This window comes from Branchiostoma floridae, chromosome 17, assembly GCF_000003815.2.
Source record: "Branchiostoma floridae strain S238N-H82 chromosome 17, Bfl_VNyyK, whole genome shotgun sequence".
Taxonomy (NCBI): Eukaryota; Metazoa; Chordata; class Leptocardii; order Amphioxiformes; family Branchiostomatidae; genus Branchiostoma; species Branchiostoma floridae.
Window position 1 is genome coordinate 35,899 of NC_049995.1, and position 15,623 is coordinate 51,521.

The window sequence follows — 15,623 nt, forward strand, 5'->3', positions numbered from 1 at the left end:
AGAGTCTTGGATATGAATGGAGAACATATAGTTCAAGTCTAGTTCAGACAATACATCAGAAAGGCGATCTTATATATATAAAATAAAATACACGTCCATTTTAAAAGATTTTCTTATGTTCGTTTCTCTTCACTTGATGCTTTGCTTGATATCCCGCCACAGACATCGATGAATGTGAAAACGGAAATAGTCCGTGCGATGGAAACGCAACTTGCACCAACAACGCTGGGTCCTACACCTGTACATGTAATGACGGGTACACTGGTACAGGGAGAACATGTGCAGGTAAGCAATCAACATATTGTCGCAATACGCAGTTATTCAGTTGCACCGACTGGATATGCACACGTAAGGTTCAAGATATAGATATAGAAGTCTGATATAGGCATTGATCAATTTCATTTATAACATAAGGATGTCCAATCAAATGGTCTATGTTAGGTTGAATGTCATATGCTTTGCAGATAAAACAAGCTTTTGCTACAATGTCTTACTTTATTGTTTATTTTGATAATTGTATAAATGTCAATATGTATTCCTGGCAAGATGACAAGACACATGTTAACGTATATTCATTACCTTTGCGATTCAATTTATCAGTTACGATGACTGGAATTTATAAGTACGACTTATATAAAAATGACTTGTTATGAAACTTTCCTTTGAGGAAATGTTATTCAAGTATACATAACCACATTCAATATAGCCTGTTATAAACAACTGATTCGAGGTACGTCACAAAATCGTGTGATAATTTCTATAAAGCTGGGCATTTGACTTTGTTATCATGCATAATGATGAAGTAAAGGAATAAATCTTTCCAAAAACAAGTAATGCAACCTTTGTCCTTCTGCTCGGTACCAAAATTGTTTTTTTCGGTGACCTGGCCTTTGGACTAATTGAAACGACCTACTTTGTTGTCAGATGTGAACGAGTGTTTAAGTGGCCAAGCTGACTGTCATGAACAGGCATCATGCAGAAATACAGAGGGCAACTATGTTTGCACCTGCTCAGCTGGTTTTACAGGCAACGGAACACACTGTGAAGGTAAGCTGGGACAATAGTTGGAACACAGGCAAACAGAAAATGATAATTCATGCGACACAGCACAGGGAAACATTGTATGATTAATAACCATCACACAGGTTTATGTTTCTTTTTTTACACTCGTTTTCCTGAAGCAAATTTTTGCTATCAACGTATTTGTGGAACACCTACTCACTATTGCTAGAGCATCCATACAGTAGTACAAATGTGATTGGTAAAGTAGTCAAATGTATTTCCTTTTGAAATTATTAGAATATAGTTTAGAATAAGCTAGTGTTTCATTTTATTCTTTTAAACATTAGAAATTTTCAGATATACCCAACAGTATTTTATTCGATAGCATTGACTACTCAGTATTAAATCTACCAAAGGGTTGTACACCTAAAAATTTAAATATTTAATTTGGCATCAAGTTTGGTATTCCAATATGACAAGAACTTAACATTTTACAGCCCACTATAACAATAACTAGTAAGCCATCGTTATGCAAATGAAAATGACTCAGAAAAGGATGCTGACGGTTTCCCACAAAATATATTCATTAGACTGATGCCAGTGATTTTGCTTGTCATTTTTTTCAGATGAAGACGAGTGTACGAATGGCAAACACACATGTACAGAAAACTCCGTGTGTATGAACACCGAAGGTTCCTTCACTTGTCGATGTAAGCCCGGCTACATCGGGAGTAGCTGTGTGGATGTCCGTGAGTGTGAGGAGGACATTGACAACTGTGATGACAACGCTGACTGTACGAACACACCTGGTTCATTCAGCTGTACCTGTCTTCCCGGTTACTTTGGTAATGGCACAGTCTGTACAGGTGAGCTACCCCTGAGTCAGTTTGTCCTTACTATTATCTCCGTCATTTATTTCTTCTTTTCTTAAGTCGCTATCATTACATTTCTGTTATTTTGCTGCTCCTACTTTTTACCATTGTTATAATTATAGGGGGTCTCGATGAGCGATATTTCGTTGTGCCCAATCCTCTTAATTCTCTAGATAGTGCTATCCATTCAGAATGACAAGACAACTATCTCCGTAAATCTAAGTTACTTTCACCTCACCGGTCTCGTAGCCTCACCGGCCTTAGGGGCAGCAATACAATCAACATACGTCTTCCATGCCCTGCGTTACTTAACGACACGTTTAATCAGTTGTCTGCTTATAGAACTACATGTAGTCAAAATGCTTACGCAGATTTTAAAAGATGTGTTTTAAAGGCATAGCAAAACGGCGGGCTAATGATAACTCTGGTGCACTTTGAGATATAACGAAGATGACAAAAACACACATTTCACAATTCCCTTTACTGAAAGAATAAGTAGTAAGTAATCTTTCAATGTGTGCAAGTTAAGATACAGAAAATCATTCAGACACAAAAGTAGATTCATTAGACTGATGCTAAAGACTTATAATTTTGGATTTCAGATGAAGACGAATGTGCAAATGGCAACGATACATGTACAGAAAACTCCGTGTGTATGAACACCGAAGGTTCCTTCACTTGTCGATGTAAGCCCGGCTACATCGGGAGTAGCTGTGTGGATGTCCGTGAGTGTGAGGAGGACATTGACAACTGTGATGACAACGCTGACTGTACGAACACACCTGGTTCATTCAGCTGCACCTGTCTTCCCGGTTACTTTGGTAATGGCACAGTATGTACAGGTGAGATACCCCTGCTTCTACAAATAAATCAGTTAGTCCTTACTATTGTTGATTAGTGAGCAGTTTAGCTAATCTCAATCATTAAGTTTCTGGCCAAGGGACAAGAGGTGCTGCTATTGTGTTATTCATGTAACTTGTCATCTTGCATTGGCCTTCGGGCACTTCTTGAAGAGGCCTTACGGTCTTGTTACGTGGTGACCACTGAGTAAAGAGAGTTTCAATGTATTGATTCAACATTGGCCCGGAAAGAAATTTGTGTTGAAGATAATTTTTTAAAGTTCAAGAAATGAGCATTTGAGATGATACATATATTGGACGAGGAGAAGTCAAGCGTGTCTGAGAGCTTAAATATGTTAATCCTATTGGTATTTCCCTGTATACCCGTATATTTAGATATACAATAATGACTTTCTATTTTGTATATTTATAACATGTTGACGGTAATTTATTAAAATTCTATGTATACACAAAAGACAAAAACGAATGCATAGGTAAAATCATTTTCCTCATACACGAATCGTGCTAGGAAAAAAAATCAGAAGTGATTGACTAATAATACAATGCCTTACTCTTTACAGGTTGGTGAAACATGGCACCTTGGTTAATACTACTACTTTACTCTGTATGCAATTAGCCCTCTGGCATGAATTTGCAATAAAGATTATTATGAGTATTCACAAATAGGATACATTTCTTCAATAAACACTTTTATATGTACAAATCGCAGAAATTACCACGACAGCAGAAGCTACCACAGTCAATAGCACAGCAGCTCCAACGACACAAACTCCAATGACTGTTACTGCTGGACGTAAGTTCGTATGCACTGTGACTTATTTCATATCATTTTCTCGTATTCCTTCGTGGAATTTAAAGTGCACATGATGATGCAGCCCATTTTACATGACGAATGATGGATTTTTGTTACTTTGTAGCAAAACCGCGGAAGTTTGTGCCTGCGCAAATAACGATGGACAGAGTCTTTGAGCCTGAATACAACGACGCAAATTCACCAGAGTATATGGAACTATCTACACAGCTGAAAACATCGGTGAGTACACAAAATTATGTTATACTTTGTTTCTTCAGCCAGCATATCACACCACTTATCACTAAGTTTTAGTCATGCTTGCTTCCTAGTTTGTTGTATAAAGGCATCTGTCCATCTCTTTAGATGGTGGTAGATGGTCGCAATGTCATTGTGGACATCTTCGACTGAGAAGCCTGACCCTTGCACGGCAGTCGCGATCGATATTTGTATAATTAATGGGACCGTAATTGTGAATGGTGTGATTTTACAGTAAGTTTGAATTCATTAACGTTTATCAAATTATCATCTCATTACCGCCAGCTGTATATCATCTATTCCGGAATTCAAGGGTTCATCGAGATCATCATCATTCGCTTCGTGTAAGTACAGACAATACTGTAAATGCAGAAATGTTCGAAGTGGATTAATGTTCGCGGTTTTCGCGGTGACCACTTCACCACGAACTTAAAAACACCGCGAACATTTTTCTATTATAGTGTTAGACTGCAGTCTATGGTGTTACCGCGAACTTAAATCGATCGCGAAAAGGCCCTTTTCCCGCTACCGCGAAATTAAATCCCCGCAAACTTAAATGCATTTACAGTATATGATACACAATCTTCGTCTGTAATTTCTGTTATAGGCAGATCTAATACCAATTGCTCAGTCTTCTGAACTTTTCAAATTGATATCGCTTGATATTTCTGATCTCTATGCTACCTATTGGTTCCTAGTAATATTTGTCTATCCATAAAAACATTTTCGAGGTGTCATCATGATTTTATTGCGTCTCTAAACATGCTTTTAATTGTATGCTAAATATTTTTATCTGCTCGTGTACGTATTTCGTTATTTCCCCCTTGATAAAATTTGGGGTCTTCTCCTCTTCAGGGGCATCAACAGTTGAACGGCTGCTAAAAGCCTGACACAGTGAGGCTACTATATCACTGTTCAACTATAACATACGTACCATCACATACCACACAAGCGTGCTGTTTGTTAATGTAGTCACAAGTCACATCTTTGATCTCCTTTAGCCCCGGTAGCGTTCAAGCCAGATACGCAGCTGTTTTCACCGTGGAAGGCTCGGAACCTGACTCCAACATTCATCAGGCGGCGAGGACGAATCTTCAGAGGGCAATCACCAGTGGGACGTTTGACTCGGCACTAAATGTCACCAGTAGTGACAGCCTAGAGCCGACTACACTCAATGAAGAAGGTGGGCGCCATTGAGCCACCTGTGCTCCACACTCAGCATAAGCACTCAACAGTATAAAAATAAGTTTCTCACATTTCTCACATTTGTAAATTCTTAAAACTGTCCATCACATACTACAAACTCTTTTAGGTACATTAGGTTTATGGAATAGTACTCTAGTTTCGTACCAGTACAGTAGATACTAGGGCTGGGTATCGGTACAGCGTACCGGTACAAAACCGTTTTTTCTTATTGGACCGGTCCAGAAAAACCGGACCTGAAAAAATTGGGTGGACCAAATGTTGGACCGATTGAAAATTTAACAGATTATTTTATTAGGCATTCAAACGTTTTGGCGCTTGCAGGTGGAAAAAAATAACAAGAGTGAAGTAGAGTAGAGTTTATAATAATTTCTACCAAGTTTTACAGCCAATCGTACAGGTGCAGCTAGCGTTGTAGGATTTTAAGACACCAGTGTAAGTCTAATACACCACCAAACAGATTTCTTTCTAGTGAAATGGACCATTGGTATGAGTCATACTGAAACAGGTCCAGGTCCGGACCTGGACCTGATCCTTTGGACCTGAACCGGACCTGGACCTGAATTTTCTGTACCGGTACCCAGCCCTAGTAGATACCATACTTCGTACCTTGTACAATTCTTGTACAAGATAAAATATTCGTTTCTGAAAATTAAATACATAAAGACCAAGCATCAAATTTACATCGGCCAATCATCATCATCATCGCGGGCTGCTTGCCCGGACCAGGTCCACTCTCTCCTTCCAAACGTCTCCCAATTAGAGAACGATAAGGAGTAACTCTCATCGAATTTAGCGTAGAACAGTGAACCAAAACATGCACGTGTGCGTTTGTGTCCTCAATACAAATTTTGATTGTTGTCATTTGACCTCAATCTATCACAGAGTTGGACCAAGTGTTTGGAGAGTCATGTGACTTGCCATGTGGGGAGGGGGGCATGTGTGCCCGGAGTGAGCCCTATCCTGGAGCTGTGGTAGCGGAATGTCAGTGTGAGGAAAACTATTGCTACACTGGAACCTGTGAGTTTAACGTTGAAGAGGGAAGACCAAGATGCAAGTAAGTGCTAAACTTATGTCATGTAAACGTCTCCTTACCACAAGATAGTAGTAAACATTATCTTAACTATTCGTTTCATATCGAACACAAAAAAGTCAAAACGTTCTAATGTTTAATTGATCCTTGAAAGATTTATCAAAATTCAAAGAGTTTCACATCGTGTTGTGCCGTGCTATGTCCCATTGTGTCGTGTTTTGTTGTAAGGAATATATTGTTAAACATTTGTTTGTTTGGCATAACCGGTAAGGTAAACCGCCTCTAGGCACAACCCAAACGTTTTGCACTCATTTGAATTCATTGATTACCTCTACTCTGCGCAGCTGCCCGGCAATACAGGGTGCCTGGTACAGTGGGGAGCGCTGTCAGATCAGTTTGACCCAAGCGGACGTCATCGGTATTGCAGCAGGCTGTGCATGTGCAGTGTTGGTGATCGTACTGATGGTGGTTGTGTGCATGGCGAAGAGGTCCAGGCGTTTGGCAAAGAAGAGGAGAGAAATGAGGTAGCGTCAAAAATTATCTGCTAACATATGTATGACGTAGCAATTTTGCTAAACTACCATCTAGCCTTCGTGACCTTAGCTTTTGATACCTTGATTGAAAGATGACTTGTAAAGTCTGAAAAAATGAGTACCAAAGTACGGCCAATAATGGAAAAGAAACGAAGCAATGTTAGCTTTTCAATTCACATCAATTTTATCAAACGATATGCAGTCACTGTGGTAAGTACATTGTGTATGAGACTGCGTTTTTTAATACATTTCCATGAAGAACGAAAGTCACCACCCCCCGTACAAGGATAAAGTTATAATTTCTATCTTTAACTGTTTAGCATCAAATACATTGATTCAGATCTGCTTTCCTACACTTTGATATGGAAATATCATGATCAGTTAATATTTATTACCCACAGCGATCTCGCTAAGCCAATCCCTTCTCTAGCCTTCGTTACCGTTGTATGTGGTTGATAGAATGTTTGTCATCAGTTGAATCGTAATCATGGCTTGAAATATGTAATATGTTTGATTTACATGAAATGGGACGATATTTTGCAGGTACAGGGTCGATGCACCTGCAGTCACCTTATCCAACTACTACACCACTAGAGAGGCGTGGCAATCGCTTCATCGCCTTCCGGTCACTGACCTGAATGAAGGCCGTGGCGACTATCGCCCGCCTGTGGTAAGGGTCTGATGTCCAATTAACTTTCCTTGCGAAATAATTGCCAAGATAATACATCTGTTTTAAGATACAATTAGGGCATGGGTTAGGGTTTAATCAGGGCAAGTTTTGTTTGCATGTTTATTCATGAGAAACTCAAATCGCCTATGGGCCGCTTTTTTTTTTATTCGTTATTTCAATTTGCTTTGGGGCAGACGTGGCCATTATGGCACTGCCTTCAAGTCAGATATCAAAACCAAAGTTCCGCTACGGGGCCAAATATCTAATTATTTCTCATTAAAACCTTCCCACATATTGAATAATAATACATTCCATACCGGCATTCTCGAGTGATACTGGTCTTCCAAACAAATACACACACACACATACACACACGTACACATACGCTCGCACACACACGTACACATAAACACGCACACATACACACGAACGCTACTTAAAACATAACCTTCTTGGCAAAGGTAATTATTGTCACAGATGAACTCATTTTAATACCTGTTTTCCTTAGCCCGTAGGTACTGATATGTTACCGCCTATATACACGGACTCCCTGCGGGCCAGAGGAAGGTCTTTCTGGAACCCAAGTGTTGAAAACGTGCCGTCCGGAGAGGTAGGTTTCCTTTTGACTCTGTCAACGCTATTTTGGGGAGGGGGCGAGACTGGGGCCCGAACAAGTAGAAAAATAGCCTGTAACAAATTAACAGGCAGTTCGTTTTGGAAATGTGTCTGTTAGGTCCATATAAAGCCTCCATAGCATGTTCAATTATATTACATTCAAAGAAAATGATAATTTCTTACATTTTACGTGCTTTGTGGAAAACATGCCATACTATAATAGAGCTTTCTAATCTATATCAAACTGACACACTCAGTTATCTCGATTCGGCAAAATGTACTTTAAAGACGGTTATGTTTTTTCTAGACCAGATAACTTTCTTCCTGGCCAACTCGTATCAACTTCTGCAGTTTTTCTGAATGTGTTTTGTTATTAAAAGTGAAGTACTCTTAGTTAAAAAAAATGTTTCTTCCTTCACTATATTGTTATAAACGAAAGTACAAGAAGCATGTTTCTTTGTTTCATTTTTTACTGACTATTAAGTAATTGTTTTTACCCTCTTCAGTTCAAGATCCCTCGCCCGTCTGTGAAGAGTCTGATTCAGCCTAAAGACGATGAAGGTGAACGATTTGTTCAGGTAGGTTTCATCTTTTATTGCCGGTCGACCGATAAGTGGTATTCCCCTACTATTTTGAAAATAACTGTCCTGTCTCTAGCCAAAGGGTAGTAAGGTTGCCAGCCAGAGTCAACAGGTTTCTACATGTATTTCAACCTACTGGATGACATTTGACGTAATAACGATATGCTGGACGTATAAAGAAGAAGCATGCTTTTAGTAGATTTAAACATTCGAATCAGTACTCCACATATATCAAATCCTATTTACCCATTGACAATGTGGCCCTATAGAGACCTTGATATTTTAAACTCATGAAACACCGTTAGTTGATTGAGTACAGTTAGGAATACTATCACTTCTAATGCACATTTCTTAGACTCTCATCATAAATGTACATGTTGTTACATCTTTGAATCAAGCGTATACCTTGTGGTCCTATTTTGACAGAAATCTGCCAAAGACGAAAAAAATGCTCAAGCCATGTTCTGAATTCCTAATGTCTCCTCTGTGTTCCAAAAGTGTTAACAGTTCGTTTACATTTACTTTTAACTTCATAAAGGTTCTAATGATGTTTTTGTTCTTTTTTAAGACGTTTGAGTTCAAGTTCTGAACTCAAACGAACTGGCAGTAGGAACAGCGGGGATCTACGACCAATGAACAGCTTTACAGCTTTGTTTGTTTATTTCGACTTTCGATATGGTAGCTCTCCGTCTGAACTGCGTAAGTGATGCATTGTGGGTGACGTCAACATTGAGACAACCCTGAGACACAAGCAAAAAAAAATGACTAATTAGGGGAATAAACAGTATCAAGTAAACTTATCTTTTTATACGGATCAGTGATAATTATGTCAAAACGTCAACCCGTAAATTAATTGGTTATTATAACAATACCAATAGAATAAAGCAACTAAATCTGTTTAACAAAAGCATTAGCTTAAGACTAAATATAAAGAACATTTACATATACAGTTAGTTTCGAAATGCGTATGCATCATTACATTAGTACAGCTATTCTAGTTTATGATAACTAACGTACGTATACATGGGTGAGCATGTACCTAACATATATGTGTTGTTTGTTTAAACGTTTTTTAAATCATTAACAAAGAAGTACGCTTGTCATTGCGAGTTATAGTGCTTCAAGTCATATGCCACATGTATAGATCATGAAAATAATCAGGGACACATTTTAATGTGACGCTATTGATAGAAGATACAAACGCTACCTAGCATGTTACCTTCTTGGCGAAGATGATAATGAATTGAATTGCCTTAAAGCGTTTCTTAACCTTTTTATATCTACCCGTTTGTTACTCTGATGACAGGAGTGCAAGTAGTCTAAAATTCTAAGATAATGTTTGTTTTTACGGTGAATTTATGTATCATATTGAGCTGCTTATATTATTAGTATGGTGCATAATATATTTTATCTTTGATGCATTTAAGTTGATTCGAACCTTTATTTTAGGTTAGGTACGCAGGGCTGCTCATTGAAAACCGCCCGAGTGGCCCTGACATGGATAAATGAATAAAATGAAATAAACAGACTTACATAAATACTATGTACATCTCTATCTCATTTCGTGTCTTGTCATTAATCTTGTTTTAGACTACATTATTCATGTGCATGCTACTTTTGTATGGAGGACCTCTCCAAACGCATAGCCGACGTTCCATTTCACACGACCATGTACGAACATTGGATTGTATATTGCCCTCTTATGTAGAGTTCCTTGTGACAGCATTAGTGTGACTCATCATAACGTGCTCTTCTTATTGGAATTTTTGAGCAGTAGTGTAGTTATACTTTTCACATCTGTACTCCCTCTCTCGTATATGCTTCCTAATATGCCAGGATAAAACAGCCTTTTTAGCCGTCTTGTAGCTTGCGATGTAACTGAGACCAACCTCCGTTAAAAATCCCTGGCCTGTGCTAATGTAATGGGCGGGCAGGCAACACGTTTACCAAAACATTAATTTCATGTTTTGAGCGACATGCGCCCCCCTCCCCACAAAGTGTCAGGTTTCGTTACTTGCGAGAGATCGCATGCTTTATCGGACGTAGCCAATCACGGGCGTTTGTTTGTGACACCTGTGGCCCCTGCTGTGCATCACTTGTTGTAAACAGCTACTCTCATCTGTCTCTTTGTAAGGTTCAACCCGAGGTCATGTTTCTTTGTACACATACAGTGGTTTGACAGTAACAAAAAAACACGTTCACAAGAAACTATGTGTATAAATAAGACGACATTGCTAATGCAGCAACCAGGCAATACGGTTGAGTGAAAAACATCCGTACAGAAATCTGTCTGTGAGTTGTTCGGAACAAATCTGAAAATTTTGGTAGAAATCTGACATTTGTTAGGCACGAATTTGAAATTTGGTAACTTAAATTTTAGTAAAGATATAAATTTTGATTAGCTAGATCTATGGACACCTGTTGTATAGCATACACCGGTCAAATTTACAACACGTCATAGTTTAAATACAGCTGATTCACACCCTGTTGTTTTAGAATACACTTGTGGCATTTTAAATGACAATGTATAGTCGCTAAAACAACAACAACACGGGAAAGAGATGGTATCGTCCAGACACGGAAGAAATACCTGTGTCCTAACGTCACCATGTCCATTAAGGTAGCCACATATCCTCCTTTGTTAATATTGCATACCTCCGAACTCGGTTACTATTTAATTTGATTTCCTGTACATGTAGTTCAACCTCAGTGTAATAGAACCAAAAGCATATGCTATTAGAAAAAAAGGCGCTACTCGTAGAGCATGCTTCGGAGGCTACAACAAAATATCTCAACGAAGAATTTGCCCGTGCCATGCCATGGCGAGAGCAAGTCATCCAGAATTCTGTTGACTAAAGCACCTCGCACTCTTTGTCTTCCTTTCACAGGACAGGTGTCTTCCGCTTGAACAGTTCCGTGATGTTGACACTTAAGAAAAACAACTATAGTACTTTGATGCACTTGTCAATGAAAGTCTCGGGGTGGTTGTCTGGGCTACCTAAACTGGCTACCCTTTTGGGGACACAGCTATGCATGAGGCTTTGGCATGTAATTGCATTTTTTTGAGAAAAAAACGGCTGTGGTTGAGCTAGACAGCAGGACAACTCATCGTATTGCTTGGGGGGTGGTGTGTGTGTGTGTGTGTGTGTGGAGGGAAGGGGGGGGTGTGATACTGAACAATCAGCATCCACCGTAGGATACGAAAGGAAAGAATGGCATAACAAACACACACATACACACACACACACACACACACACTGATACTTTGGAACAACACAACACTTTCCCCTTAATATTATTATTTCAACATGACATCTACGCTCGCTTCATGATAAAGGCTACTTCTTTTTCCGAACTCATTTTTTATCGCACGTACGCGTATCGCCAATTGAGCACTAAATGTTAGAACTGTTTCATGCTATCATAAGATTTAAGTACATTTGGTGTTAATGGGATTTGTGTTCGGGACGATCATCTTTTTTGTTGAGTTATAACTTTTCTCTACTGCACACAGTTCCCATATGCTAATGTGCGACACGGTATGTGGCTAGTGACACTGCGTGGCACGCAAGGCTCGTTAAAACCACAACAGAACGACACGGAAACAAATTTTCTTCATTTCCTCGTGTGCTGTTCGTTTCCTCCTCGCTACCTGGACATTTCGCGTCCGCAAAGTTGAAGGGAGGATCTCGACAAGTGTCATTTCTACACTTGACGACAGCACTACCCTTGGAAAGCGGATATCAGTAGGTTTAAGTCCACGGTAAGTGAAGCATTGTTGTCGAAGGTACACTGAGAATTAGAAAAACAAAACCTTCACAGAGAAACTAAAAGCTAGGGCGCCTTTATCTTGAATACTTTTCATACACAGCTTTGTAAAATGTAATATCATATCCTTGAAATTTGTACTTTGTTGACTCTTAATGATTGTTGACAAAGAGCAAAGGCACTTCCCTTGGAAAGTTGATAGTTACAGGTACAAGTTCACGGTGTGTGCCTGGGCGTTGGTGGGAGAGTGACAAAGGTATGTTAGCTACTGGTACGCAGGAGGTTAGAAAAAAATAACCCTGAAAATATTTAAAGTTACTTTACCTTTTCTCCTAAAATTTCTCATTGATAGCTTAGTACAGTCCCAAAAACAAGTGACGTTCAGTTTTATCAAATGGCTTAAAAATTAAACTGAGTTCCTGGCGAGGTTTCTACTTTGTTTACTATAAATACTTATTCTTAACGTGTTTGAGGAAAGCCTTGTTTTTAATACCCCCTTTCCACTAGGACGGCGCTCTCGCCGCGCTCTCTCTGCGACCTCAAATTTGACACATCGCTCACGAATTGTATAGAAAAGCAACGAGTCCTTTGACACTTTGTGTGTTTTGTTGTCTTATTAGTGACACTTATACATTGTGAATGATATACCTAGTATTTGAGCGAGGGTTAGACATATCTGTTTTGGTCGCAGCGAGAGCACAGTCCGATCGCCGTCTAGTGGAAAAGGGGCCATACCAAAGTGTTGCTACGGGAAAAGCGTAGTACGCTTTTCACAATACGCTTTTCAGGTAGCAAAAGGTCGGACAGATATGGAATAGTAGGATATGTCTTACTGTCACATTCTTGTAAGTAGGAATGTAGCCTTTAACCTCCACTGACTGTTTCAAAACAACGTATCAGGTTTTGCGTTGTTTTTATGTAGATGGACTGTCATTCTCGCAGCGCAGAAGACGCTCCGGTGTTGACATTCTATTCCGAGTCACGGAGAGGGTCGCTATCAATTACGAATACTGTAAATGCATTTAAGTTCTTGGGGATTTATTTTCGCGGTAACGGGAAGATGACTTTTCGCGGTGGTTTTCACTTCGCGGTAGCACCATGCACGGTTGTCTTTTACTGCCATGGAAAAATGTTCGCGATTGTTTAAAGTTCGAGGTGAAGCGGCCACCACAAATATCCGCGGACATTAAACCACCGCAAAAGTTTGTGCTTATAGAGTATTTTCAACTCTGTGTATTTTCAACACTGTCTAAGAGATTTGATACGTCTTTGGAAATATTTAAAACTTTATTTGAAAATTCTAAATATAACCCCATTGTGTAAAACTTTCGAAATATTTATGATGTAAATAGATAAAGATTCAAACTCTTCTTCTGGATAATATCAATATTTTATTCAGACGTTTCGGAAGACATACATCTTCCTTCCGCAGTGATATGAAAATGAAGACAAACAATTTCTCGGAACAAAGAATAATTCTTATGTTCTAAATAAACAAAAAAGGTAACGGATAAGGTGTTCTAAAATAAACAACACAGGTAAGTAATGAGGTGTTCTAAACAAAGTTCAAAATAGACAAAAAGGTAACTGACAAGGTTCTATAGAACCTTGTCAGTTACCTTTTTGTTTATTTAGAACTTTGTTTAGAACACCCCCATATAATTCAATAACACTTTTGGTGTACAGTACAACAAAATGCTTATTTTTGCGATTTTTTTACCAATTTTTGACCAAAAAAGGACACTTTTGGTTCCTGTACCTTGGTATTGCAACCGAATGGCGGCAGCTGCTTTTGTCTGAGCTCTCATCTTTATCATATATTGTAAAATTCTGTCCTAAAATCTTGCCATCGTCCATAAATCATACCAGAATCTGAAAGTTGAATGTCTTAAGGCTTATTCTGTATGAGAAAATTGGACGTTTGACGAATCTGGGCGGAGATATTGGACGGAAAAACCTGGTCTCCCAGACAACAAAAGACGCTGTATCCGGGCAACAACAAAGGACGCCACTTTCTCGCCAGCGGAAACACCGCAGCGGGCTCCCTTAGTTGGAGCCCCCGCCGGTAGGTTTCTCTCTCTGCAACATTTACACTGATTTTTTACATAGTCTGTGTTTGTTTGTGGTGATTTATCACCAGCTCGTCGCTGCCGAGAGTATCTCTTGTCATTTCAGTACCCCCCCCCCCCCCCGGCAGAATGGCACCAAGAAAAGGCAACACTTCCGAAGACGATTCTGTATCTCTGTCAGTTGTCAAAGAACTACTAGAACTACAAGAGAGGAACTTCAAATCATTCCTGGACACGATTATGGAGTCAACACACAAGAGAATGGACAACATTATACGGGAAGTTCAAGAGATTAAGGACAGCCTTCACTTCTCACAAAAGGAAATCGACGACAACAAACTCAACCTATATCGACATGTACAAAAGGTAGAGGACATAGAAACAGAAATAACCCTACTCAAGAAAGACATCACCGCAAACGACACCAAAGTTGACAACCTTGAAAATCAATCGCGAAGAAATAATATATTGATTGACGTAGTCCCTGACACCAAGGACGAGACTTGGGACCAGTGTGAGCAGAAAGTAAGGGATCTACTCAAGGAAAAACTGAAGCTAGATCCCAAACAGATAGAAATAGAAAGAGCGCACAGGAACGGACGTTTTCAGGACGGAGGACGACCGCGCCCAATCGTAGCGAAACTGCTAAGATTCAAGGACAAGGACACAATCATCAAACGAGCAAAGTATCTGAAAGGAAGCACTATCTACATGAGCGAGGATTTTTCCGAGAAGGTGAGACAGAAGAGGAAGGAACTGATCCCGGAAATGAAAGCTGCACGTGAACGTGGAAACATCGCGTACCTGAAATTTGACATACTTATTGTCCACCCACCTGGAGAGGGAGGAGCTGATCGCAGGCGCACTAGAGCCGACTCCAGACACTGAAGACACGGAATTTCCTGAACTGTTTTGAGCTAAGTCAAATAACCATTAGCCACCCAACATGAACTCAAACCCCCCACAACCTAGCACCTTGATTTTTAATCCATGTGACCTGAATAATTTAGATAATGGGTCACAAATCTCCCCACTGGATCCTGATACTAACTTTCTGAATGACTTTTACACTTCTATAAATACAACTTCCCAATATCATACTGTTGAATCCTTTAATAAATCTTGTACCACACCCTGTTGTAACACTCTATCGTTGTTCCACTTAAACGTACGAAGCCTTCCATGCCATTTTGATGAACTGAATGAATATATCTCTTCCCTGCACCAACATTTTACAGTTATTGCATTAACAGAAACATGGCTAACAGAAAATATCGTGGAAAATTATAGTATACCTGGTTATAACAGCATACACCACTGCAGAAAGAATAGATCTGGAGGGGGTGTGTCACTATCATTAGAAACGACA

General features: G+C 39.4%; 3 protein-coding genes across 3 annotated transcripts in view; all 3 read left to right on the forward strand.

Annotated features, from left to right (window-relative positions):
* The window catches only part of LOC118404934, a 27,805-nt gene extending 17,841 nt beyond the window's left edge, over positions 1-9,964 (forward strand). The window contains exons 28-41 of the mRNA XM_035804319.1: positions 163-285; positions 925-1,047; positions 1,629-1,868; positions 2,477-2,716; positions 3,444-3,527; positions 3,652-3,767; positions 4,068-4,126; positions 4,784-4,965; positions 5,871-6,042; positions 6,363-6,542; positions 7,095-7,221; positions 7,730-7,831; positions 8,343-8,414; positions 8,986-9,964. Of these exons, the coding sequence (XP_035660212.1) occupies positions 163-285; positions 925-1,047; positions 1,629-1,868; positions 2,477-2,716; positions 3,444-3,527; positions 3,652-3,767; positions 4,068-4,126; positions 4,784-4,965; positions 5,871-6,042; positions 6,363-6,542; positions 7,095-7,221; positions 7,730-7,831; positions 8,343-8,414; positions 8,986-9,006 (1,841 nt within the window). The 3' untranslated portion in view covers positions 9,007-9,964. The remainder of the gene's footprint in view (positions 1-162; positions 286-924; positions 1,048-1,628; positions 1,869-2,476; positions 2,717-3,443; positions 3,528-3,651; positions 3,768-4,067; positions 4,127-4,783; positions 4,966-5,870; positions 6,043-6,362; positions 6,543-7,094; positions 7,222-7,729; positions 7,832-8,342; positions 8,415-8,985) is intronic.
* Positions 9,965-12,024: 2,060 nt separating this feature from the next.
* Positions 12,025-15,623, forward strand: part of LOC118404933 — an 81,357-nt gene continuing 77,758 nt past the window's right edge. Inside the window, exon 1 of the mRNA XM_035804318.1 lies at positions 12,025-12,180. The gene's annotated coding sequence lies outside the window, so the exon portion shown is untranslated. The remainder of the gene's footprint in view (positions 12,181-15,623) is intronic.
* LOC118404855 (protein unc-13 homolog C-like) lies at positions 14,384-15,142 on the forward strand. Its single transcript, XM_035804235.1, has one exon. The coding sequence runs from the start codon at positions 14,384-14,386 to the stop codon at positions 15,140-15,142; it is 759 nt and encodes a 252-aa protein (XP_035660128.1).

Coding starts and splice junctions, on each gene's coding strand:
- LOC118404855 (XM_035804235.1), top strand. CDS start 14,384: ATGGCACCAAGAAAAGGCAACACTTCCGAAGACGATTCTGTATCTCTG.